The sequence below is a fragment of the Antedon mediterranea genome, chromosome 11 (genome assembly GCF_964355755.1).
Source record: "Antedon mediterranea chromosome 11, ecAntMedi1.1, whole genome shotgun sequence".
Lineage (NCBI taxonomy): Eukaryota > Metazoa > Echinodermata > Crinoidea > Comatulida > Antedonidae > Antedon > Antedon mediterranea.
Window position 1 is genome coordinate 1,955,724 of NC_092680.1, and position 27,628 is coordinate 1,983,351.

Here is a 27,628-nt window from a genome sequence, read left to right on the forward strand (position 1 = left end):
ACAAAAAAAATATAATATCATTTTAGCCTCTGAACAATACTACTCAATGAAATATGGTGATTCTGTTAAATTCTTGGCAATATTTTACATATCTGCTCTGAAATCAATAGGCATGTAAACATGGTCATGTTTTATGCCTTATAGGGCCTGTTCACACTTATAAAATAACTAAGGCTGAACAAGCCTACTGACTCAACCATGTTTATGTTTTGAAGTTCCTGTTTCCACTAGTAAATTTATTAGCTAACACTTTACTGTAACTGTACCTTGGCATGCTTTAAAGTTGACAGTTGATTTAAATCCAGCATTACACAGACAACGATAACTTCCAAGAATGTTATGACATCTTCCATTAGAACAAATGCCATGAGTTGTAGAACATTCATTTACATCTGAAAAAAAAATCATAAATCGTACTTATAAAGAAATTTATTTATTTTATTTTATTTCAACTTTATTTATAGAGGGTAACCCTCCCAGCATGAACCCGCAGGTCAGCTGATATCCAGAAGCCCTCTTAAAAATGACAAAACATATAAAACTATAATTAACTAATACGAATCTACTATATACATTTAAATTTAAAACAATTATCCAAAAAATAATTATCTAAACAAATATTCAATTAGACAATTACGATAAAATGGATAAATTGTTTATTTTCTATATCTTTCTTTATCAGCTTACTTGCGTTTAATAAAATGAAAATAAAGAAACGAGTATTACCTCTGCAGGAAAGTCCATCAGGTGAAAGCTCTTGCCCTTGTGGACATATACACTCAAAAGTTCCCATTAAGTTATTGCATGTGCCTCCTTTACACATCTCATAATTTGCTGTACACTCATCAACATCTGAAAAAAGAAAATGAAATTATTTACCTAAAGTAACGCTCTGTTTATACAATCAAACTAGATTGACAAAAAATGTGATGGGTCCAAATATGGTAGTGATGTGTCCAAATATGGTAGTTATATGACATCATCATATATTCATATATGGGCACATCATATTTTTTGTCACATAAAGTTTGATACATTAGACAAAGCTTAACATATACACGTTGTGTCTGGGAGCGAGTTAAAGCCAAAAACAAAATAGAATTCAAACATTGATTGGTAGAAGTGTGCGTAGGGGCGTGTCAGATGAGATACAGTAGTAGTACTCATCATGATATGATACACAGGCATAAGCCATATCTCCCAGTGGTGCCTATCTCCCAGTGGTGTCTATCTCCCAGTGGTGCCTATCTCCCAGTGGTGTCTATCTCCCAGTGGTGCCTATCTCCTCTCTGGTCTGGCGGGTTTTTTTTACTAACTTACCCATACACATTTGATCCATCATAACGCCCTCAAAGCCTTCAAAACAATCGCAGACGAATGCACCAGGACGATTTACGCAGGTTCCATTTCCGCATACATTACCCATCAATGTACACTCATTGATATCTATCATGAAAAATAAGTAATAACATATAAATTTGAATTCGGTACACAACTCTAATTATTAATTGTATTTAAATAATTTATATGGAGTGTTTTGCATTATTTTATTTATTCATTCCTATTTTACCACCTGACCTGACCTGACCTCCCTTAAAACTTATCTACCAGATTTACAAAGTCCTGGAAAAAGGGTTCTTCTTTTACCAGAATCAGTTCTAGCCTTTAAAGATCTGTCCACACTATTGATAGTATAGACAGAGCTTTAGAAGAAGAATCAGAAGAACTGAATATTGTAGAATATTCATGAGAATTTTGCGATTTTAATATTATTAAATTAACAATTTTCTTGCTGAATCTTGAATATAATTTTGGCAGATAGAACATTCTCAATAAGATTTGAACATTTTTTACCTATTCAATATCTAAACAAAAGCAAAGAAGACACTAAATTGATTTGAGTTAAATGGAAGTGGGCTTTCTTTACTTTTGTTCTTTCTTTGGATATGGCGTTAACTTACCAAAACAAGAATAATCAAACTGATCCAGTGCGAATCCTTGGTCGCACTCACAGTAATAATCTCCAATATTGTTCTCACATATACCATCTGCACATAAGTTTTCAAATACAGAACATTCATTGATATCTGCAAAGACAACAAAAGAAAAATATATTAAAACTAGTCGTTGCCCATCCAAAATGGTAGAGAATTACCGAACACAGCAGTTGCGAAGAAATTGATCTAAAAAACACATTTTTTGTACAAAGAGCTTTACATCCCATCTGAAGAACAAGGAAAAAATGAAGTTTGTGTTGTCTCAAGATGCAAGCAATAAGGCAGACACAGGACTCGAACCCATACCACTCATATGCTATCTTATATCAATTTATTATTAAAGTACAAAACAAGAGAACTATACCATTGATGAGTATGGATCCATCAAGAAGGTCAGTTCGTATTCTTGTATCAGCAAAGCCATGACCTCTGGGGCAAAGGGCGTCATATTCCTCTGAAAAATAAAAAAAGTAATAAATTGGTAAGCCTAACTTGATAAATAAAACATTATAACTATATTATTATATTATTACATAATTATGACATGATGATGATGCTATATATTTTTAATGTCTAGAGTTTAAAGTTTTGACTAATTGTTCATTTCTTATTAATAAAGCTTATGTCTTTGACATTATCAATCCTTAACTAGTTTTACATAAGCAAAAACATTGACACATGCAAGGCCTGTCAGTATGTTAAGTAAAGGTTGCTACACACAATAATCTAGATCTATATAAAAATACATTTTCTTTTTTTAGAATCCAATAAAATGATGTCATGATCAATAAAATTATTGTATCATCACTCTTATTAATCATGATATCATCATTTGATTGGACAGTCAAAATCAAAGACAGCATAAATAGTTCTAGAAAGAAGGCAATCGAGCTTGATGGAATAAAATAATTTAATTTAATTTAAAGAAAACTTTCCTAATTTCTTTTGTTTTATGTTTAAAAAAATGGGCCTTAAGTATCTTACCTGATCCACGAACAGGGCAAGCAGTACACGCCCCTAAACTGCCCCAGGCTGCACCAATAGAACAACAACAAACAGAGTTACGATATAACCCATCTACTGGTTCCATACACGTTCCTTCTACATAGTCCAAGTAACATTCATAACTTCTAAGATCTGTAATTAATCAAATTATTTTTAAGCTCAAAATTCCATACATGTTTAATCAGGAAAAAATGACTGGGTTAATAATGTTCAGCGCTTAAAGGTTTCACAACATTAGGCGCTATATAAATCTAGGATATCATATTATTATACCCCTTTTACACCACCAGCAAAAACGCGAAGTTGATCCGGAATTGTGTAAACCGTGTCATACCCGGCATTGTCAACGTAAAAAGTTACATTTAATTCAGAAATGAGCCCACAATAAAAAAGACAGGGCAATGGTTGAAAATATATTATTTGTAAATAAACATGTATATTAAGTATGTTGAAGACATATTTTTTTACCTATATTTTTATACGTACAATGTTTATATATTTTCATAATTATTTTGGTTAAACTTCAATTTTAAATGTTTTATTTGAGATTGTAATCAACTTTCCTCGTATCGTATCACTGTAAGTGAATGGTGCTGCTTTTAACAAATAATACATAAAGTATACCTATACAGTTTCTGCCAGTGTTATCAAGTGAGAGTCCCACTGCACAAACACATCTGAATGAACCCATGCTGTTTTCACAGTCACCATTTCTACATGCCATCATGTCCAACTCACATTCATTGATATCTGTAAAGATAAAAATGACATCAACAATTTATATATTACAATATTTAATGTATACTTCATATTCATTGAGCACTCTGGAGTGGTATGTGCGCTATAAAAATCTTATTATTATTATTATTATTATTATTATTCATTGATATTGATTGATGTACCGTATAGAGATAATAATAACATCAGTAATTTATTTACAGTAACAGTTTAAATTAATACTTAAATATGTATTGTCCCCCAATAACATAAAAATAAATATAATAAAATCAGACTTTGAAGAGGCCATTTTGCAGTTTTAATAACGTTATTCACTTTCATAGAAAAAATCAAATTATTTCACTTTCTTTTCTTTTTATTGTATATTATGTATTTTGCCAAGGATAACCATAAGCGAATTCATTCACTATCCTTCTGAAGGGTGGCAATCCTGTTCACAAGACAAACATATACACAAGTCTTATTACAAGTCTTTCGGAGTGGAGATGTAATTTGTCATTAGAAAAAATTGAACTCAGGACCCTTGGATTGGTACCCAAGCATCATAACCACCAAGACACTTTATGTTTTTGGGGGACACTATATCTTTAAATTATTATTCTTCTTCATACCAACACATTGACTGTTCTCAAACACAAATCCTCTTTGACATTCTTGGACCTGTGCTGCTGGACATGCCTCGCATGGACTGCCCCATGCTTTACCAAATGTTGAACAACACTCATCTCGTCGCATTACACCCATGATGTTTGCTTCACAGCGACCTTCCCTGATCTGGGTCCAGCATGTACCTAGACGACGATCTGCAAAACATGTCAAATTAATATTTGTTATGATGTTGTTTTGTTTGCCCATACAAGGAAGTTATGATATGCAGTATGTAAAAACCCTATTAAGGGGACACCTCAAAGTGTCTCCTTAATATGGGTTTCCACTGAATAAGGGTTGGCTGTTCAAATATACATTTCCATCATAAAGCCTTGTCTACACAATCAAACTAGTTTGACAAACAAATGTGATGTACCCATAATTATATGGACATGATGATGTCACACTGACAGAGCTTTAAGGAGGGTTTTACAGTAATTATAACATACCTAAACATTGAGTTCCTGTCTCATCAATTTCAAGACCTGGCAGACGACATTCACATCGAACACCACCAGCTGTGTTCACACAAATGGCATTCACACAAGGATTATTTTCATCACATTCATTTATATCTGAAATTCAAATACAAAATTATTATTAACACTATGGGATTTATTTATAAATTATATCCAATTCAGTTTATTATTTCAAATATTTCATAAGAAAATTAGAAATGTGCAAGAGTACTAATGACACAAAATGAATGTCTATATTAGAATGCCTCTCATTGGATAATAAAAGACCTCCCACAGACTATGCAAGCATTGTCTGCAATAGTTGATTTTACCCCCAGAGAGCAAGAGCTGTAAAAATGTTTAAATCAACTTTAGGCCAACGTTTTGTAGACAAACCATGACCTTTCGGATGTGCCAAGAATATTGTTTGCTGTCCATTTGAATTCATTGAACATTTATAATGAAATATGTTTTCATTAAATATATTATTAAAAACAAAACACAAACTGAGTATTAATGAAGATCATTTTTGTTTGGCTGTTTGAATTTTATCTTTTCACTTGGTCATTTCATAATGATCAAGACAGCAAAAAAATGGCAAAATTTAATTTGATTATGAGATGAGAAACATACATACCAATACATACGATGTTCGCACTATCAAATTTATATCCCTCTGGGCATTCACATTCGTAGCTTCCAGCGGTGTTTCGACAAACACCACGTTCGCACAGAAGTCTGTTTAATACGCAATCATCAATGTCTATAAAAAAAAAGAAAGGGAAAGTTTAGATAAATAAATTAAACACTACAGACTGTTTCTCTAAGGTAATAAAAAATCATCAGGTGATCGGCTCTGAGTTGGAGTAAAGAATAATGTGATGTGCAATTAATTCAGAGGATTGGAAGAACTGTTTATGTAGTTAATTTATGCAAGTATCACTTATTGTTTATTTGGCTAGTCTATTGTTTGTCTATAGTCTTCTAAGTCTGCATGTACTGAATAATTTGTTCTTTTGTGTCAATGTCAATGCTTGAATGCTTTTTGAAGTTTATTTTGAACATTATTAAAGCAAATTTGAACTCATGTTCCTACTTATTATACCTAACAATGTTTTTATTATTATAACATGTCACTATGTTTTGATCAAACTTATAGTAAACAAACGTTTTTACCCATTATTCTTCAGGTGAATTTAAAATTAAATTATCACTCTCAAAATTATCTAGATTACTAATTTCCCAAACTACTTATGCAATTAATAATCTTTATTAGGAAGGAGTTGAGTGGTCAGAGTTTATGACCCCCTATCTTCATCAGGAGACCCCCTACCGATATCGGGGGACACTTATCTCCATCAGGGGGTTCCCCAAAACAGTCTGTAATTAAAACGCCTGCAGTTGACTTTCCCTTCACAAAAACAGCCAATTAAAAACAATAAAGTGTATTAGCTAGTTGAAGTGTACTTCCTATAATAACAAACTTCTTGACCAAGAGTTCAGACATAACAATGAATGGCATGTTTAAACTGAAACATATGAAGTATTCATTTATACATTATTTCACTAAGAAACAGTTATAAAAATTCTTTAAACAATTTCTTTTTTTAATTTCTATATATATTTATATTTTTGTAAATCTTAAACCTTTGTTTTTCTGTGTGAATTTTGGATATTTGAATAAATAAATAAAATGTCCAATCCAATAAAAACCAATTAACAGGACAAAAACTTCAGAAATATATGAAACATATCGAAAAAGCAAAGCAAAACTAATTTATAAAAATGCACACAAATAATGAAAGCAAAAATAGAACATGATTGTATACTGTATGCCAATAAAAAAACATTTGTTGGCAAACAAAAATAAATAAAAACACATTTTTAGAACTGAAGTCAGTTGTATATTGCAGTTTTAGGTGTAAAAATTAAAGTTATGTGTAAATAACAAAACCAATAAATATATTATACGAAAAGGTTGTTTATTGGAAAGAAGGGGCCCTCTATGCTTTTTAATATACATTTAGGCAAATTGCCAAGGATAACCATAAGCAAATTTATTCACTATCCTTCTTAAATGTGGCAATCCTGTTCACAAGACAAACATATACATAATATGCTCTACATAAACGAAGTCTTTGGGAGTGGAGTTGTAAATTGTCATTAAAAAAAATCCTGACATGTGACAGGACTTGAACCCAGGACCTTTGGATTGGTAGCATCATAACCACCAAGTCACAACTCCACCCCCAGGGCACCATCCCACCTCTCAGGATCCACCTCTGCGGACTTAATTATAATAAGGAATGTACTATGTATTCATACCTGTACATAGTCTGCCTAGAGCATCTATCTGATATCCTTCATTACATCTACACTGGTAGTTGCCTTGCCTATCCTCACAAATACCATTAAGACACAGTAAATTGAACAGCATACATTCATTCACATCTGAAGAAACGCATAAGAATATTAATATACATATGCTGTACTATAATGAATGTTTATGAGTTGAATGTTGGGAATATTTCATTTTTAATTAAATATTGACTGCGCTATATAGACGGATACCTAACATTCATTATTTGTTCATAAAAACACACCTACCGCTAAAAATAAAGCTAGGCTTGAACGGAGGAAACCCGAAAAATCATGGCAATAATAAATATTACTCACTTCTTCCTGTATTGTCTCTCCCACCGCCATGGCTACAAAGTTCATTAAACTCTGGTGTGTTTTGGCGAGGACAAGTCTCGCAGCCTAATCCCCAGCCACCTCCCGTCTCCACTACCACTGAGCTGCAACAACAGTGCGATCTTGTAACCTGGACTTGTGAGCGTACCGCACATTGTCGTTCGGCCGTGTTATGGTAACAATAATCTGTACGAGTTTCTAGAAACGGAAAAATTGATATGTAATTTCTGATGATTGATTGATTTATTATTTTTCTTTTCATACTCATCATACATGCAAGCACAAACTCGCCAATTACAGGATGGATAAACTACTTTCTTTATCATGCTTATTAACTAAGTCTCATTTGAGGCTTAGGGAGTGGAGTTGAAAGAGTTGTGAGTTACAACCCTGGCACTAGGTTATGATTGAACCCTGGACCTTGGGATTGGAAGGCAAGCAGGTTAACCACCAAGCTACAGCTCCACTGCTATGTTAATATAATGTTTACCATGACAAGAACCATCAGGTTGTTCAGTAAATCCGTTTGAACACAAACATCTGTAGCTACCAGGTGAGTTGATACAACGTCCACCAAGACATAGAGAAGGTTGTTCAGTACATTCATTAATATCTTTCAATAGAAAAAAGAAAAACATTTTTTTTTAAAGTTTTATCTTAGTAGTATATCAGAAACTTTAAAATTCTTCTTAATACCTACTGTGCAATCGATTAATGAAGAATTGTTTGAAAATATCAAACAATAAAATTAACCTTTGACATGGGTTATTTCCAACAAGCAGTATTACTACATTTCATGATAATTGTATAAAGTTTTTGGTACACCACCTAAAAAAGTGAGATATGCAAAAATATGGTAGTGATACGCTTAAATATCAGGTCCATATATGGGCACATCACATATTTTTTGTCAAATAAAGATTGATAGTGTAGACAGAGCTTTACACACAGACTTGCACTGTTGTTCCTAGACAAGAGGCAGTAAATAGGGTACAATAGGATTCTTACCAACACAGACACCTTGAGAATTTCTAAAGCCTTCGTCACAAATACATTTGTAGCTTCCTTCCATGTTCACACATCTACCATTTCTGCACATACCTGTCTTGTCACATTCATCCATATCTGATAATGTATTCAAATCAAAACAAATTGTAATACAGTAAATGGTAGTGGCTCTTAGTAAGTCAATTTAATGTCATTTGTAAACATATAAAAAACAAATAAATGATCAAAGATAGTAACTTACCGATGCAGAATTTTTTATCATTAGAGAGAACATAGCCATCATCACACTGACAAGTGTGTGCCCCTGGTGTATTCATGCACACACCTCTCAAGCAAACATCAGGATTTTCAAGGCATTCATTACGATCTAAAAAAGAAATTAAAAGAATAAAAACTAACTCTGCTGCTGTCAGGTATATCAAAGCACGGTAGTCAAAGAAGCTAAAGTATAATAAGCTTTGTCTACACTATCAAACTTTATGCGATTTATCCATATATGGACATGATGATGTCATATCACTACCATAGTTGGTACATCACACTAACTAGTTTGATAGTGCAGATAGAGCTTTAAGAAAAAAACAAACTCATTTTAAAGAAAACAGAACATGCTGTTGCCACCAAAGAACTACTCAGAATGTAAAGTTTTGCGAAAAATTAGCATGATTTGCACATAATTATCATCAAAAATCTTTTTTTATCTGAAAGGTCAGGAGTGTTTATTTGCCAGGTAAATTTCGGCTACTGAACCTCTGCTAAATCCAGTTGTCTAACTTCATTGAGAATAACTTTTTTTAAATCTTTTAAATTAAACAAATGCTAAATTTAAAAAAATAAGTTCTTCTTGCTCTATCTAGGCATAATTCTAAATATTTCACACTTTAGTTTATCATCACTTGAAGTTTAAATCAAATTATACTATGTAATTAATATTTCAATAGACTTGGCACAAATATTGGATTGAACTAAATATCATCTATTTTTAATTGTTTGGCATTAAAGAATTACTTTCTGTATCATTGTTGCAGTTGAGTTCTGAATCTGTCAGTGGACTGATTGTGTATAAATAAACTGTTATTGAAAGAAGGTGTTTAGTAATTGTTTGTATCAAAATGGTTCATTTTTTATAAATGGACAGACAGGGAAAACAACATTCTTAAGCTCTGTCTATACTATCAAACTTTATGTGACAAACAAATGTGATGTGGCCATATATGGACATGATCATGTCATATTACTACCAAATTTGGGCATATCACTACCATATATGGTCACATTTTTGTCAAACTAGTTTGATAGTGTAGACAGAGCTTTAGAGGCTAGAACTGATTCTGGTAGAACCACCCTTTTTCTGGGAATTAAGAATTGTAAAGCTGGTAGATAAATTTAGAGGGAAGTCAGGTGGTAAAATAGGAATGAATAAATAAAATAATGTAAAATACTCCATATTTATATGAACTTACCTTCACAAATTTTTCTATTATTTGTCATTGGTTGGTAGCCAGGGTTGCAAGTGCAGGAGAAACTGCCCATTTCGTTGAAGCAAACACCATTGCGACAGTTTCGGGGATCCACACATTCATTTATATCTGAAGAGACATAATCAACAGTTACAAACAAATTCTTCACTTCTGTTCCATGACTTTATCTGTATGAATTTTTAAAACATGTGGAGACAGAGGTCAGGAGTTAAAGGTCAAGAGTCAATCTTGAAGGGTTCTCAAAAATTATTATAAGGAAATTAGTGGGCAAATTATGTATTTAATCATAGAAACATTTGTCCCCTCTTTTTTAACATTCTAAATCATTTTTTGATTCATAATTAGCAAGAAATAAAGTAAACATATAATAAGTACAATCAGAATATAAAAGTTGGTTACAAAACTTGATATTTAGTGCAGATGAATACAATAATAAATATAGCATAACTTTTTTTTAAATACAGACATAAGATAATATGTATATTGATTATATAAAAATATAAAAAAAAATATAATTGTTTATTAGAAAGTTTTCAGCATGCAGAAGTTAATAGAATGAAACATCCATTGGGTTAAGGTTTACCCTTGCAAACTCATTATCATCATTGTTGTCATCATTTCTTTAAGCCCTGTCCACACTATCAAACTTTATGTGACAAAAACATTTGATGTGCCCATATATGGACATGATGATCTCAAAGCAATACCATATTTTAACACATCACACTTTTGTTGTCATACTAGTTTGATAGTGTAGACAGAACTTTACTCTGTAATAGAAATAATTAGCACTAGTACTTTTAAGGTCATAGGTCATAATCATGAGATTTTACAAAGAGATAAACAATATTAAATGTAATGGAAGAAGTAATAACAAATTAGAATATAGGCCTAGTACAATAAACATGGGAAAACAAAAGCCCAGCAAAATGACATACAACAGAAATTTTAAAAAAATAAAAAATAAAACATAGTTTTTTCATAAAGTTTGCTTGCTTTTCATGGTATGAAATTATTTTCTTTTGGTAATTAAAAAAAATAACAATATTGAACTTTATTTCTCAGTTTTTTCAGATTTTTGTGGATAATACCACAGAAAGCAAACAAATTCATATTAAGCAACACAAATAACAAATATTATATATGTTATACTTAATTGATTAAATACAGTATAATTTATTTTACATTCTGCGGATGTGTAGTACATAACATAATAATATTGCACTTACAATAAGTTTGCCTGTAAAACTTTGCTTTAAGCTCTGTCTACACTATCAAACTAGTTTGACAAAAAAAGTGATATTCCTAAATATGGTAGTGCTATGACATCATCATGTCCATATATGGTCACATCACATACAGTTTGATAGTGTAGACAGAGCTTTAGCTATTAAAGCACCCATATATTGTTATGTTATTGTTAGAAGCACATCTTAAAATACAAAGAAGTTGTGTTAATAAAGAGAGAAAGAAAAATAAAACATTTTGATTCATTAGAATTGTTAGCTAAATAATTCCAAAAGAAAATCTGCAAGTGAAATGAAAAATAGATGAAAAAGTTAATGTTGATTATGTAGATATCTGCATGACGCATGATGCAACATCCCAGGCTCACCTATACACATGTTACCACTGAGTTCAAATCCTTCATCACACATACAACGATAGGAGTTTCCTGGTATGTTGATACACTGTCCATTTTGACAGATTCCATTGAAACGTGTACAGATGTCTATCCCAATAACTGGTCCTGGCGATACTTGTGCTGGTTGATCAGGTTTATATGGTGGACCGCGAGGTCCATCAGTTCCTGGGCCTCCAGGGACTCCAGGGACGCCTGGACCTCCAGGGCCGCCTGGACCTCCAGGGCCACCTGGAAGTCCAGGGATGCCATTGACAGGTGGAAAGCCACTAGGTCTTGGTCCAATGGGGTCTGTGACACAAAGACTTTGGTATCCAACTATAAAAGACATACACAGCAAACACAAATATCAGTAAACTAATATCTACTAATGAACGAATAATTAAACTCACCTACACAAAATCGTTTTCCATTCAGTTGGAAACCATGGTAGCAGATGCACATAAATTTAGAATCCTCTAAATCATAGCACAATCCATTTTGACAAACGTCGGGGTATTGTTTACAAATCTTAAACTCAGGTATATCAGGTGGGGGCCTAGGATCCTTACACAAACGATTGTAAGAGGCTGAAATGTCATTTGCAAGTTAAATGCTTTAAATATACTATGAAAGCTCACTATATAAATCAGGACCACTGTTGAAAACTACTTATGTAAATAAAAAAAAAAAATCATTATTAATGCAATCATTATTAATGCAATTACAGCAAAAATGAAATTCATTGAAGAATGATTGGAGCCATATACTATAAAGCATTGCATCATTTGACAAATATAAACGTGCAAATATACAAACCAATATTAATATTTAAAACCTAAGAAATTAATCGAATGCCTGGGTTGGCATTTATCAATATTTGCTTATATTTAAGCAATTTGTATTAAACCGTCTTAGCAGAAAAATTGTCTTAGGTAAATTTTACTTTGAGCATGCGTAAAATAAAACTCCAGAGGGCAGCAAATTATGTCCTAAAACGAAAAATCCTTGCTTACATAAATGGGTTACACAAATCATCACCTCCATAAATAGGCCTACATACAAATAAGGCCAGTGGACTAACATTTACACAAAAAATGACCCACAAGAAGGTAGTACAATTGAGGCTAGGCAATCTAGCTAACCATGCTAAATTTCTGGATTTAATGGTGATGCGTCATCATAGTTACCAACTGCATTTCAAGGTGATTTTTAACGAAACACGCACATGCGAGACCACATATTTGTCACGCATTTAGCAGAAGTATATGCGTGACATTTTTTTCACTATTTGAGTGGAATTTGTAGGACTCTGGCTCATATACTTTGTGTCCGCTTGGTAACTATGCATCTTGGGATGGTAAAAGTCAATTTATTTATTTTTCATTTATGAGTTACAATTTACCATCATGTTTGGCAATATGCCCATCTGGAAATAAAATGGTAAGATGGCAAGGAGATGCCTTATAGTATAGCTAGACAAAGTTTGTATCTTTTAATTCATTTATTTAAATATGATACTAACTGGTTCCTCGCTGTGGGCAGCTGATGCAATCCAGTCTGTCACCCCATCCTCTTCCACTGTTAGTGCAACAGCAATCATAAATAGAATACAGTTGTGGTAATGGCGTGCTACAACGTCCTTCAGTATCGGATCTAGTATAACAATAATCTACCCGAGACACTGAAAAACAATTTAAATATTTTATGATATTTAAAAAATCTCCATAAACTTTTAAAATCATAGCAATATGAATTCAGAATTTACCTGCATAAATGAAAATACAATCATAACAATAATAATTTGATCTGTATATTTCATGTTTCCACAACAATTCTTTTAAATATTATATAATATGCACAACTTATACTCTTTGGAATCCACACCAAGTGCCCAAATATGGTGGTTATATGCCTAAATATGGTAGTGATGACAACATCATGTCCATATGACACCTCACATTTTTTTGCCACAGATTTTGATAGTGTAGACAGCTTAAAGATGTATTGTCCTCCAAAAACATGAAAAATGAAGATTAATTAAATCAGACTTTGAATAGGTTATTGTGTAGTTTTAATCAAGTTAATCAATTGCGTAGAAAAAACCGGAAAAAATGATGTTTTCACTTATAAAATAACAAAATAAATGGTAAAATTTAACTAAATTACAGTTTTTTCAGGTAAATATTTTTTTTTCTCGATCCAATTTTTGGTCAAAGTGGATAACTATTATATGATATTAAAATGGCATATTCAACAAAAAAATTTAAAAAAACATTGTTTTCAGGGGGACAATACATCTTTAACAATGACTAGCAAATTTAAGCACTTTTATAGAGCGCTGAAGGATACAAAACAGATATGAAAATCCAATGAGTAATAAAATATGATTTCTCAATTATTGACCTTTAACTCATCACCAACATTGATGGTGACAGATAACGAATAATAATGAACAACAGTACCATGATGAAAAATTAAAAACACACAGAGATGACACCATGATGACAGACTATAATGCCATTACTAAACAAGATTGTAAAGTTCTGCCTACACTATCAAACTAGTTTGACAAAAAAAGTGATGCACCCACATATTGTGGTGATATGCTCAAGTATGGTAGTGACATGACATCATCCTGTCCATATATGGGAACATCACATTTTTGTCACAAAGTTTGATAGTGTAGACAGAGCTTAAGTTTGTTGTCTCCAATATTCCTGGTGATGCTCATGGCATATGACTGTGTTATTAAAGATAGCAAAGGAGACTTTTATGGAATATACCATTAACTGGCAAATAGAGATAGAAATGAAAAGATAGCCCGACATGAAAAAAATAGCAGACACAAGCACTTCAATTAACAATTTTTGGTCCTGGGACCCTATTTAAAAATCCTGGATCTGGAATTGGCCTGTGTTTTGGAGGGTACTTGTTCAATAAGTTGGGTTCACCTTGTTTAATCCATACTACCATGGTTGATCCAGCATTATAGATTAGTGAGGGGGGGGGGGCACCTAATGATTTTATAAATGATAAAAACGATCCGTCGGGTGGCAGAAAAATAAATTATTTATTTTTAAAAAGAGATGGCTGTTAAATGTTGGGGGGGGGGGGGGGTCGGGTAAAGCATGTTTAGCCCCCATCTAAATCCGTGCCTTACTGCTACTAATACATAAAGCAATGGGAAAAGAAGTAAAAAACTCACCAATACACTGATCTCCATTAGGACTAATAATATACCCATTTCGACATAAGCAACTAAAAGTGCCTTCTGCATTTATACATTGTCCATTTTGACATAGGCCAGGTTGAAGCAGGCATTCATCAATATCTATAAGAAAGAAATTGATTTACATTATTTTATCAAATTTCTGCATATGGTCTTAAACAGCAATTTACAACTCCACTCTATTGCAAGATATTTTAGATTGGACATTAAAGTCATTAGTGTACAGCACAATATTAAAGAAACACCATTTAACGCTTCGTTCACAACATGAATGTTTTGTTTTTCTGCTATCCATCAATATATGCGTAGCCGCGTGGAGGGTTGTGAAAACAAAACATTGACGTTTGATTTGATTTGCTGGCGCCGGATCAGAACCGTGCCGGCACAGGTGTGAAAGACCCTTAAGTATTGGTTAATCTGCAACTATGATCTGAGGTTGGCTTAACCAAGTTACACAAACAAGTATCTAATTGTTGGTGGACATTAAGGGCATAATAAATGTACATAACGTATTATAACTTTAGAACTTATTCAAGTCATATATCTCTTTGACATTGCCTATAAAAAAAACAGAAAGAGTTTGTGTGCGCTGCAGTCACTAGCGTTAATGGCTATGAGCACTCACTGGCCAAACCCAGGGGCCAGATTTTTATGGGGGAACCTGGGCAGTGCCCAGAGAAAAAAAACCGGCATTAAAATAATGTCAAAAAGGGATAAAAACACCACCCGAGGTCTCCAACATTGGAGGGCCACTAGGGGTTCCTAAGCCAGGGGCCTCAGGTCTCTGCGTTACGCCACAGTGTGTGCAAAATGCGGAGTTTTGCTAGCGGTAATAATAATATACAGTGTATATATATATTATGTTATAATAATGTTACCTTCACATCGATTTGTAATCGGGTTCACTTGATATCCCTGGACACATTGACATGTAAAAGAGCCTATTGTATTAACGCACTGACCATTCAGACATAGATTAGGTATAACTTGGCATTCATTTACATCTGAAAATAAAACATAAACATTTTCAATGTAATCTTTATATTTTTTTTTAAATGTTCTCGTATTTTTATGTATATTTGTAAAAATTAAATGTTTTCCTAAATGTAGTTTCTCTAAATAAAAGCTCTGTCTACACTATCAAACTCTATGTGACAAAAATGTGATGTGCCCATATATGGACATGATGATGTCATATCACTACCATATTTTGGCATATCACCACCATATTTGGGCACTTTTTTTGTCTGACTAGTTCGATAGTGTAGACAGAGATTAATGTAATGATGATCACTGCCATATTTATCCACATCACATTTTGATAATATAGACAGCTTAACATGGTCTTATGAGACTTGGATAGTGGCACTATATTGGCCATACAGGAAGATCCAGGAATTGAACCAAGAACCCTGGGATTGGTAAAGAAGCATGTCTACCACCAAACCACAGTGCCACTTTCCTCAATGTATTTAAAATGCAATACAGTGTAATTTAATAAATACTCTTCCCAATATATTTCTTTAAATAAAATCACTTTAAGTTTACCAATGTTATTCAAAACTTGAATATTCAATCGAGAATATTGTTTTTAACCTAAAGTGCAGTAAACCAGAACAAAATGTAAAATACCTACATATTACAATACCAATGAACCACAGAGCTGCATTTTTTTTTTTAATCTATTTTAAGTTACATTTTTTATTTCTCATTTGAGAATAAACTCTATTCTAAATAGACAACCAGTCTACATTTTTATGCAAAATCAGTATAAACAAATCATGTATCTATGGTAACAACAAATAATTACTTTGTCAGATGATATTGTTATATTATTTTGAATATGGAAACGCTATAATGTAAAATAGTAAAGTTAATAAAAAAATAATTTATGAATTATTGAGGTCTTGAACTATATAAATACTTTATATGAATACTCAAGTGATTAAGTAATGCTGTTTGTCATTTGTCAGAGTTTCTAGATTAAGACTACTGCCTCTAAGATGTTTCTATTAGCATTAAAGCTCTGTCCACACTATCAAACTTTATCTATCAACAAAATGTGATGTGCCTATATATGGACATGATGATGTCATATCACTACCATATTTGGGAATATCACTACCATGTATAGGCAAATCATACTTTTTTTGTCAACTAGTTTGATAGTGTAGACAGAGCTTTAGACATGTAATGACATATTCAAGTAAAAATTTAAAATATGATATCCTTCCTTCATACAATTAAAATATTATTCCAAAAATAAAACAATTTCTATATAATATAAATACATACTTCATAGCTGACATGGTGTACTTACCTATACACTGCTGAGTAGCTCTGTCAAGTATATATCCTTTAGCACACGGCGCTGATTGGGTAGAACATTGCTGACACGGACTGCCCCAAGCTTGACCAACGGTTGCACAGCATAGCGCCATTGTACAGCGCAGATTAGTAAGTAAATCCGTGCACTGGTTCGGACCAATATATGTTTTATAACAAGGACCAGTCCTATAATCTAAAACATGAAGGAATAAAAGAATTTATAGATAGATTATAAAACTATTTTAGTGATTTATAAAACTAAAGCTCTGTCTACACTATCAGTCTATATAGTTTGAACAAAAAGTGTGATGTGCCCAAATATGGTAGTAATATGACATCATCATGTTCATGGGCACATTACATTGTTGTCACATTAAGGTTGATAGTGTAGACACAACTTTAGTTGCAATGTGATATATTATAAATTTTTTATTTTCAATATCATTACATTATTGACTTAATTATCATTTTTTCACAAATACCAATATCTTTAACAATATTTAATAATAATAACTATATATTAAAATATTTTTTTTAAAAACAAGTAAATTGTCACTAGGACCTAATATTTAATAATAATATCTTAATTTCATCTCCGAACATTAACTCCTTCCAGAAGCTATGGTACGTAAAACATGCGATTCTGTTTACATTTATTGCAACTCATTTCAAGCTTGTGAAAATAGACAAGTTTTGAAGCTGATTAACCTGTCACTATATCTGTTACCGACGCACACGCTTTGTGACCCCGGATACCAATGACCTATTAACACTAAATGTAGTAAAGAATGGTAGTCTGTGATTAGTATTAGATACTGTGTATATGGTATGACAGGCATAGGGGAAGTAGATGACATAAGATGAACATATTGATTGCCTACAGGTATTAATGTTCAATTTGTTTTATTTCTCAATAAAAATGAAATCTTTGTTGCCATAAATTTATTAAATATACAAGGGTAAATTGTTATCAAAATCCCATATATAGTAGGCCTATATCCTCGGGTATAATCCTACATCTTGTTTAATCCCACCCCCAACTTTATGTCTGATTTCACAAACAGGCATATCCCTGGGTATAGTCCCAGTTTTGACTTTTGGTCTGGATGTCTCTCTAGCCAGTTCAGATGAGTTTTTACTTGGGGTACCTGAGTCTAGGACTCTCATCTTCTCCTCTTCCATCCGACAATAGTATTAGTATTTGATCCTTAATAAAACCTCTGCATATAACATAACCCAAGTACATAACCCAATGAAAAAAAAATTTAAATGTTTTCTTTCATGTTTTTTTTTTCTTTTGAGCTTTCCCTCCTTTATAACAAATGTTTATAAATGGAAATAAAGAAAGAAAGAAGACGACTTCACAAAATTCTCTCTGAATCCCCCAAACAAACTTTAAGGTCATCCTGAGTGTCATTTCTTTCACATTCAGTTCTTCCTCAGCAAAAAGTTATAGAAGTCAGTGATTGATTTGTGTCTTGGCATAGTTGGTCAACTTTGTACTGAGAAGTGATGTTTAATTCCCCAAATGAAAACAAATCATTAGCATCCACGAATTTGCCATCAAGAATAGTTATCATAATATACTATAATGCGAAACTGTTCTATTTAGTGCTCTAAAGGCTGTGTGCTATGAGTTTAAATTGAAGCTATTGATATGTAGCATGACGTTCTAATGCAAAAAAAAATCGATCAGAGCAATAATATGAAGAGTTACGAAATTCAAAGATTACAAACCAAGTACATAGTTCATGGATTATACCATTTGTGGAGAAGGGTGTTCAATAAAAATATCTACTTTTTGAGTTATAAGTTGCTCTGTAAGGAGAAAGGGCTTTTGTTGGTTTATCCAGGTAAGCTTGGCACGAACTAGACTCTTATTAATATTCAATGTATTAATTATAACAACACTGTATCGTAAGCACTGAATACATTGCTAGTTTTTAGAAATCTTACTTACCATTTTCACACCTGCTCCCTGAGAACCCATAAGTACATGAGCAGTGGTTATTAGCAACACAACGGCCACCATTTAAACATTCAGGTTGGCACACAGCTAGAAGAAAAATAGATGTATTTTATATCAAAATATTGAAGAAAATTAGTCATGTGATTGATTTTAACCAATCAATAGGGTAGTTTGATAATGATGATGAACTAATTCATAGATTGAATTAAAACATTTTTTTTTAAATAGTGTTTGATTTTAATATAAAAGTTTATTGCAGCAAATTAACTATGTCATTGATTTTGACCAATCAACAGGATAGTTTGATAATGATGATAAGCTAATTCATAGATTATGAATAGATTAGATTAGATTATTACTAAATGTATAACCATAATATAACCAAAAAAACTATAATTGGTTTTCCATGTGCATTGAATTATTATGTGATATTGTGACTGAATGACACAAGTATTGTCAACCAATCTAAACGGGCATGAACTATAGCATCATCATTTCAATAACAATATTATATATATTCATCAGACATTGAATATCGACACATTTCTTCTCGAGAGATTCTAACAACAGGTTCAACCCATATTGCGTGCCATAAAAACATAGCAAAGTTAGCAAAAACCACAGCGCTAAGAATGGTGCAAGCTATTGCAGTGTTCCCACGGGAACTATTTAATGCGTGAAATCCTTTGGTGGTATGAGAATCCTTTGCTGTTTTACACTTTCGCAGGATGTTACCAAATATATAACTTCCCCCCTGAGAATCCAGATCCCATTATTGTTGAACATTCAGACGATGGTCTACGAAGGAAATTGTTCTTTGCAAATGGAGGTCTGCACAATTCACATAGGCCAGCGATTGTTAGAATCAGAGGGTCAGGGTTGTGTTATAAGGATTAATAATGTACTGATAGAATAATCATAGGTAACCACAATATATTAATGTGGCAATAATGTCACCTAAGTTCAAGACTGTGTGGAAAGAAAAAAAATTGTTTGTGTATTGCGACCCGACAAAGATGTTATTAATATTTTTAGATGACATCATGTCGTTGTGATGAAGTGGTGCTGTTGTACAACAAGTTGGAAGAACTAGGTCAAAATTATACTACATAATGCATATTATTGTGAGTTATTAAATAAATGAAAATATATCAGACACTGATTTATATTAGGCGCTGAAATCAAACATACACAAACCAGTCCTCCAGATTATACTGTTTGTGCCTAGGGATTCGGTACACAGGTAATGGATGAGGCAAACTACTACAGGCCTAGGGCCTAGGCCTACTTCTGTCACTCCATGGCGATGGTATCTACCGGCAAGACTAAGAATGGGAACCTAGCACTAATTAATTAGGCTTAGAGGCCTACTAGGCCTAGGCTAGGGCCTAGATTACTCTAGGCCCTATACTGTCACGGTGGTAGCCCTAAATGTGTTTGTTTCCATTATAACTTTTTACATTTTAACTAATTGTTACCTTAATGTCATAATTTTGATTTTCAAAGTTTAATAATTGTGAGATAACCCACCTGCTTTGAATTTAAATGAACCACCACTTGGACCACGTCACTCGTGGGCGTGGCTCCTTCGCGACGATACCATTGTTTTAAAGGGGAATATTAATATACAGTAGTTTAAAAATGGCAATTTCAGTTTATGTTGCTACGTAAACTATAGGCAAGAAATAGACCAGAGTAAATTATATACTTCTCACCTGTGCTACCTCCATTGGTACATCCTCCTGGGCCAAGTATACCACGCTGACACATGCAAGCATTTGGGCTTGCGCAGAACCCACCATTGCAAGATCGGCTGCATATAGCTGAAGAAAAAAAATCACAATAAAAATTTGTGTCAAATTCTTCAACATTTGTCATAATTGTGAATAACTTCAACCAATCGATGTGACAAGACAAATAGTAGGCCTATTATTATCTTCATGACAACATTTGATAATCTTGATTGCAATGCGAAAGAAAAGTTTTCCAAAGTTTGCAGTGGACAAACTTCGTTCAAACTGCAGAAAAAAAACCCTGCAAAATGCATGTTTGCCACAGTGTAGTAGGCTACTAGTACTACTTTTTATTCAGGCCAACATCTTTTCACCAGAAATCTAGTAAAACTTAAAAAAATGTATACTTACGAACAATACATTGATTTAACCTTGAATGGAGCCTCCATCCTGGACAACAATATGCATATTGCCTTGGACCACAAACATTTGGTCTGTTAACAAAATGATGAAATCATGATCATGATGACAAAAAATAAAGAAATATTTACATCACTACCTATCCTATCTGATTAATATACTTTCTTCAAACACAAAGAGATAGAAATCTGTAAGAATGAGAAAAAGCTATTCCAGACGAGATGACTAATATTTAATCTTTATTTATTTATTTCTTTTTTTATTTTAATCTGTTCGGATCTTCTTCGATTTTACAAATGATTAAATCACTCACTTCTTCAGCAAAAATACGTATATTTTGTTATTTTGATGGCAACAAAGGTTTAATTATTGGCAAGAGATCAGAATTGCCTAAAGTCCCAAGACAGGGATTTCCTGAAGGTCATGGTTTAGCACCACTAAACAAAATGCTGTAGCAGGACTTTCTAATTAACTAACATTACTATTAGGCCTGACAAGTATTCATCAAACTGTTGGTCCTATACAATTTATAGATCCGATCAAACTATTGAAGGAATAAAGCACTGTCTACACTATCAAACTAGTTTGAAAAAAAAGTGTGATGTGCCCAAATATGGTAGTGATATTACATCATTATGTCCATATATGGGCACATCACATTATTTTTGTCACATAAAGTTTGATAGTGTAGACACAGAGCTTAAGCCAGTGACTTTACAAACGTATAGAGACCAGAAACAAAAGTGCTAGTATAGTCTTAAATCATGGCGATTTTGGGGATAAATTATTTTCATCTTGGCTGAGGCCTAAATCTATCTTTTCTTCATTTGCTTACGATTGCACTTTTGCGAAAACAAGAACCCCTGTAAAAATCCTGGCTACGGGCTTACCAGTGTGTGTCGAACGATTTACTTGCGAAGGATGATATTCAATTTAATTTAAACATTCATGAAAATGTCATCGTACGAATAATCAAATGGTTCGTATTCTAGAAAGGTTCTGACTTGCGAAGGATGTTGGACTAACCATTTTAGTGACACTGAACTAGAACTAATATTAATAAAGTTCTCGTCAAATTCACAGACCGCTGTCAATCATAAATGAACATATTTTCCAAAAAATCAACATTGGTGCCACGGGCACAACCACAACTTCGTACTTCTAAGAAATAAACTATCTACGCGGATGTTAATTTGTTTCTCATTTACACTTTTAGTAATTAACGAATTTTCTCAGCTTATCTACCAGACCATACTGGGTACAATTGTCCTTCAGGGAGATTCAATAGTGCCAGTTCAAATTCAAACTCTACCCACAAGAGACCACAATACAACCCTCTCCACTTAAAATGTTAAATCAGGTCAAACCAATATAAATCAATCAATCTTGAAGCTTGAGAAATTGCAGGACTACATACTCGTTACAGGGTTTGTTTAATATGAATTGTTTTTCGTTATCTATATCATTGGTATTCCATCCTATATACTGTAGTTATGCCTCAACATAGTTCACCTCTTATTTTCTTGTATGTGTTTGTAATATAAAAGCGTTAATTAAGTTTTGAGTCAGCACTACCCCCAAGTTTATATTTCAACGAGGAAAGCTATTACCGTATGTAAATAAATTTAGTTTAAATGAAATTAATAAATTTCACTGCTGCCAAATACATTTTCCGGATGTTTTCATCGAACATTCTATTTACAAACTTTTCAATAATTATAAAGTTTGTAAAAAAGAAACTCGTAAAGAACTCCCATGAGCCAGTGAAGAAAACACGATCGCCATGACCTGAAGAATGCGGACGTACGCAAGTGTTTCCACTAAACGTAGTTTAGCATTTATGTCTTTGAACTTTTTAAGTTTGTTTCCATTAAACAGACATAAACAATTACTAGGAAAAATCAAAACAAACTTTTATCTGTGTTTTATCTAAGATTTAATTATCGATTGTAATGTTTATGGCAAACTGTTTGTCTTAACATCCATATGTTAATTATATGTGACATTATGCAAACGTGAAGTCTAGGCCTGAAAACCATGAACGGGACATTTTACTATTGTGCCTTAAACCAGTCCCTTCTCGAATAGAGATCGAACTATGCTACATACATTTTCATGTTACATTTTTTAAACATGTAAAATAATACCTACATGTTGCTATACTGGCCTTATTTTTTCAGGTACAGTATAACTCATGTATATGTTTGTTATAAGCCAAAAGAAAGTGTCTATCTCTGTCCGCCCATAAATAATTATTTTGATATAAAATTGATATGGTCCGCGCCGGGAACTATCTCAAGAATGCCGAAAATCAAAACTAACAAACTCAACTTTTATTTAATACGAATGATTTTTTTTTTATACCGAAAATGTTATATTTATTTGTAGGCCTGATTGATATATGTTATTGTTACACGATTTCCAACAAGCGTTATCAAATTTTTGGAAAACGGGAATTATATACCGTGAAGGTATAAGAAGGGTCACGCACGGTTATATCAATATACAATGTACGCAGCATTGATAGATATCAACGAGATATAACATGTTAGCTCACTGTCTTGACTTTGTCATCATAGACATGCTTACAGCCAAAGGCATGTTTGGTTTTCTACGGTGATGCAATAATATTTGTTTAGAATTATGGTTAACGTATGATGTGATGAAAACATTTTAATAGAGTTTATGAAAACACTATAGGCCTACTGTATTCACAGCGTTGATCTGTTTTTACTAAACTGGGAGTAGAGTATATAGCATTACATAACTAACAGTTATAACAAATGATTTGAATTAATTCATTCAACAGTGGAAAATTACTTCAATTTATTGTAATTTGCATATAAAATATACATAGAAATTATGTTTGCTCTGAGATATACAAAAACAGATAAATAAAAAACTAAAAAAACAAACAATTACAAAGTGTCACATGACTCTCGTACGGTATACTGACAAGCATTCAGTGCCCGAATGGCAGCTGGATAAAAGATGACGAAACCTATTTGTACGAGAGATGATGGACCGGTTCTTAATTAATCAATTTTCAAAAATGGATCCAATAGAACTCAGTTCCAATGATACGTGATACATACTTATCAACACGTTATAGGCATACTTAGTTACAGTATTCCCATAACTGTAATTTTTCTAAAGATCTATACATATATATGTTACAAAATATCAATCAACCTAGATAAAATGGGTGTAACCACAATATAATCCCTGTTAGTGCTACCCTACGCGTCCGCAAAGCTACAAGGAATCCCATGCAAAATGATGTATATTGTTGTTTGAACTTTTGTACACTTTGATGTTGAATATATAACATTTCATTGTTCTTTAACTTTTCGGGTAAACTTTAGTTTTTATACACTAATTAGTTCTCACTAAATGACGCAACTCAATGACGTAAGCGCAACGCAACCAATTTGGCCAATGACAAGATATTTCTGATAATCCATTGCTTGTGATTTGGTCAAATTACTTGCGTTGCACGTACGTCCCTGCGTTGCGACTCGGTAGTGGGAACCAAATCAAGAAAAAAAAATCCGGTCCATATATTCACTTTGTTCGAAACACTATATAACAACATTACTGAAACATATAACACAGCAGCACCATATTACATTTTCCTCAAAATGTAATTAATACTTGAAACCAAAGCTTTTAATTATTAATGAACGTGATAAGTTAAAAAGAACGTAATTGAATGTGATGTTTACCTACATAACAGAAATATTTTAAATAGTATGTATGTACGTGACTAAAAGCTACAACTATTTTGATACTTTGCAAAACGAAACTAACTTTGATGCACGAACTTTATTCGCATTTCGACAAGGAACAAGGAACGCGTTTGTGTTTAATGTTCCAACATCACTAACATTATGATATAATATGTATATTTGTGCTATGTGTAAGCAGGCAGTAGATCTACCGATACTTAAGTATATTGAATCAACTCACCCATAAATAACTGACTTCTGATTGTTCGGATCCGGCTGCTGTTGCTGTGCTTTCGATCCATTAAATACTAGAAATAGTCCAGCTAAAACACAAACGAGCCTCCTTCTTCCCAGCATAACTGTATTCTATTAAAAATAAAACAAGTTTACAGCTCAAGTTGCAAGGATACAGAGAGTTTGTCTTTCTGCTACCCAGATAACCAATCACCTACACCAGAGTTTCTAATTTGAGACATGAACTTTTCCTCTCGCTCGCTTGATGCTGTCACTGTTGTAATGTGTTGATAAATGACGATGTTTCGGTAATACGAATCACAGGTTAAGCTTGTACGAACATATTTCTATGACCTTAGAGAAATATTTTCAGAATCCCAAGTGACAGCACCGGAGTTCGTCTACTTTATTGGCACCCACATACTTAAATCAGGGTAAAGACCTCTTTCTAAAAGCACGGAAAATGTTTAGATACATAATATTTAGCCTACGAGTTATCCGGGAGTTCGATTGTACGTAAAAGTAAAGTAAAAAAGTGTTTTTATATTTTTTCACATGATTCTATCCTATCCCACTATGATAATACTAGGCAACAATGCTTTTTGTGTGTGTTTATTATGGTGTTTGTAAATATGCTAATTATAATGTAGCAACTGATATTATTATTCCATTATCTTACTATTTCCTGTATACAGAAAATCAACAACAGCCAACAATTCACGATTTATTACACTGTACGCCTCAACATGTTCCAAATTAACAATGATGGTGAGGAAAACACACATATCTTAATTTGTCTATGGCTTAACTATACTTTCCGTTTAAAATTAATTGAAGGTTAGGCAACCCGCATGGGTTCGAACCCCATCCATACTAAGCCTTTTTTCGGATAATCTACTTCAGATAATTATATAGGCCAATATTAGGATTCCCCAATATTATAGTTTTGATTCATATTCAATTATTTAACATGATGGAAACAGTACGAACATTTTGGAGAAGCTTATAACCACTCCTATGTTTTGAAATATTTGAACTACTTTCTTTAACTTGCATAAAACAACTTCCGGGTGCGTAATTTTTTTTTCTTTTTCTGAATTCGAGAGATTGCAAGATACTGATCATTCCTAAACCAACTCCTCCTAAAAACTATGTCTAAACTATCAAACTAGTTTGAGAAAAAAAAGTGATATTTCCAAATATGGCAGTGATATGCCCGAATATGGTAGTGATATCATCATCATGTCCACATTTTTTTTTTGCCACATAAAGTTTGATAGTGTAGACAGAAAGGTGTAAAGAGGACCATTGGATTGATAATGATATGAGAACTAAGGTATAACACAAATACTCCCGTTTATTATTGAATAAAGTACCGTCCGATCCTAAATGTTTTATTACAATTTAATCTTCTATAGATTGATTGTATTTATCCAAAGGTCAAGTCTGTCTGGACATCGGCTTGCCTTGTAAATACAACTCTTTCATCATTAACACATTTGGCACGCGCTGTCTGAGAAACCGATTATGAATATGAAAGTAGAATTTAACTAGCATCTTCTATTAACTGATAAAAGTACAGTAATCATTTATTTGTTTACGTACAAGCAAATACACATAAACATGACATGAAGACCTTACAGTACTACCAATGTTGAATCTACAGATCAGATGAAAATTAGCAGATGTGTAAATGTTTAAATAATGTGTTTGTCAAACATACAGACATTGGTTCTTATTGTTTTTAATAACCTACCAACTACTGAAAGTAAATATTCCCCAACAATTGCTTCATTCAAAGCTAAATACAGATCTCATTTTGTCACAATTGTTTTTTCTTCCTGGTTGTTTTGTATTCAAGACAGGACCACAATGCAAACCAGGTTATCTTTTACCTGATTGTGTAATCCTGTATAGGCCTAAAGATGTTGTTAAATAAAATAAATTGTAACCATGTTAAAGGGCCAACTGAGACAAGTTTACTTCTAGATTGGTCCTCGTGTTATGCTCTGTATTATTAGCATTTGATGAAATCAATCTTTGTTGAATTGAATAAACTATACAATTGTGAAACAATTTTGAAATTATTCAAGCAGAAAAAAATCACTGAAAATAACATTTTAGTATTAATTTGTTTAAACTGTGAAATGGTTCAACCTCATTATGCATTTGTCTCACAACAACAAATTGGCAAAAAATAATTCAAGTCAGCAGGAAGTTCAACACGTTACTGTTAACTTAAAATAATTTAGATAAGATTAATAATAACGCAAAAAATCATCTTTTGGGATGAGTCTGTAAACACATACGGGGCTTAGACATCCCAGTCGTCAC

At 32.8% G+C, this 27,628-nt stretch overlaps 1 protein-coding gene across 1 annotated transcript in view; it reads right to left on the minus strand.

The window, feature by feature from the left end:
• Nucleotides 1-27,628, minus strand: part of LOC140063152 (fibrillin-2-like) — a 55,573-nt gene that overhangs the window by 19,183 nt on the left and 8,762 nt on the right. The window contains exons 2-26 of the mRNA XM_072109608.1: nucleotides 25,302-25,426; nucleotides 21,324-21,406; nucleotides 20,895-21,002; nucleotides 19,171-19,266; nucleotides 17,203-17,403; nucleotides 15,761-15,886; nucleotides 14,859-14,984; nucleotides 13,176-13,334; nucleotides 11,645-11,989; nucleotides 10,012-10,137; nucleotides 8,790-8,915; nucleotides 8,549-8,665; nucleotides 8,031-8,153; nucleotides 7,523-7,738; nucleotides 7,172-7,297; nucleotides 5,484-5,609; nucleotides 4,838-4,963; nucleotides 4,352-4,543; nucleotides 3,627-3,752; nucleotides 2,982-3,134; nucleotides 2,362-2,451; nucleotides 1,962-2,087; nucleotides 1,321-1,446; nucleotides 727-852; nucleotides 267-392 (exon numbers count right to left, since the gene is read on the minus strand). Coding sequence (XP_071965709.1) covers nucleotides 267-392; nucleotides 727-852; nucleotides 1,321-1,446; nucleotides 1,962-2,087; nucleotides 2,362-2,451; nucleotides 2,982-3,134; nucleotides 3,627-3,752; nucleotides 4,352-4,543; nucleotides 4,838-4,963; nucleotides 5,484-5,609; nucleotides 7,172-7,297; nucleotides 7,523-7,738; nucleotides 8,031-8,153; nucleotides 8,549-8,665; nucleotides 8,790-8,915; nucleotides 10,012-10,137; nucleotides 11,645-11,989; nucleotides 13,176-13,334; nucleotides 14,859-14,984; nucleotides 15,761-15,886; nucleotides 17,203-17,403; nucleotides 19,171-19,266; nucleotides 20,895-21,002; nucleotides 21,324-21,406; nucleotides 25,302-25,417 — 3,511 coding nt within the window. The 5' untranslated portion in view covers nucleotides 25,418-25,426. The remainder of the gene's footprint in view (nucleotides 1-266; nucleotides 393-726; nucleotides 853-1,320; nucleotides 1,447-1,961; nucleotides 2,088-2,361; nucleotides 2,452-2,981; nucleotides 3,135-3,626; nucleotides 3,753-4,351; nucleotides 4,544-4,837; nucleotides 4,964-5,483; nucleotides 5,610-7,171; nucleotides 7,298-7,522; nucleotides 7,739-8,030; nucleotides 8,154-8,548; nucleotides 8,666-8,789; nucleotides 8,916-10,011; nucleotides 10,138-11,644; nucleotides 11,990-13,175; nucleotides 13,335-14,858; nucleotides 14,985-15,760; nucleotides 15,887-17,202; nucleotides 17,404-19,170; nucleotides 19,267-20,894; nucleotides 21,003-21,323; nucleotides 21,407-25,301; nucleotides 25,427-27,628) is intronic.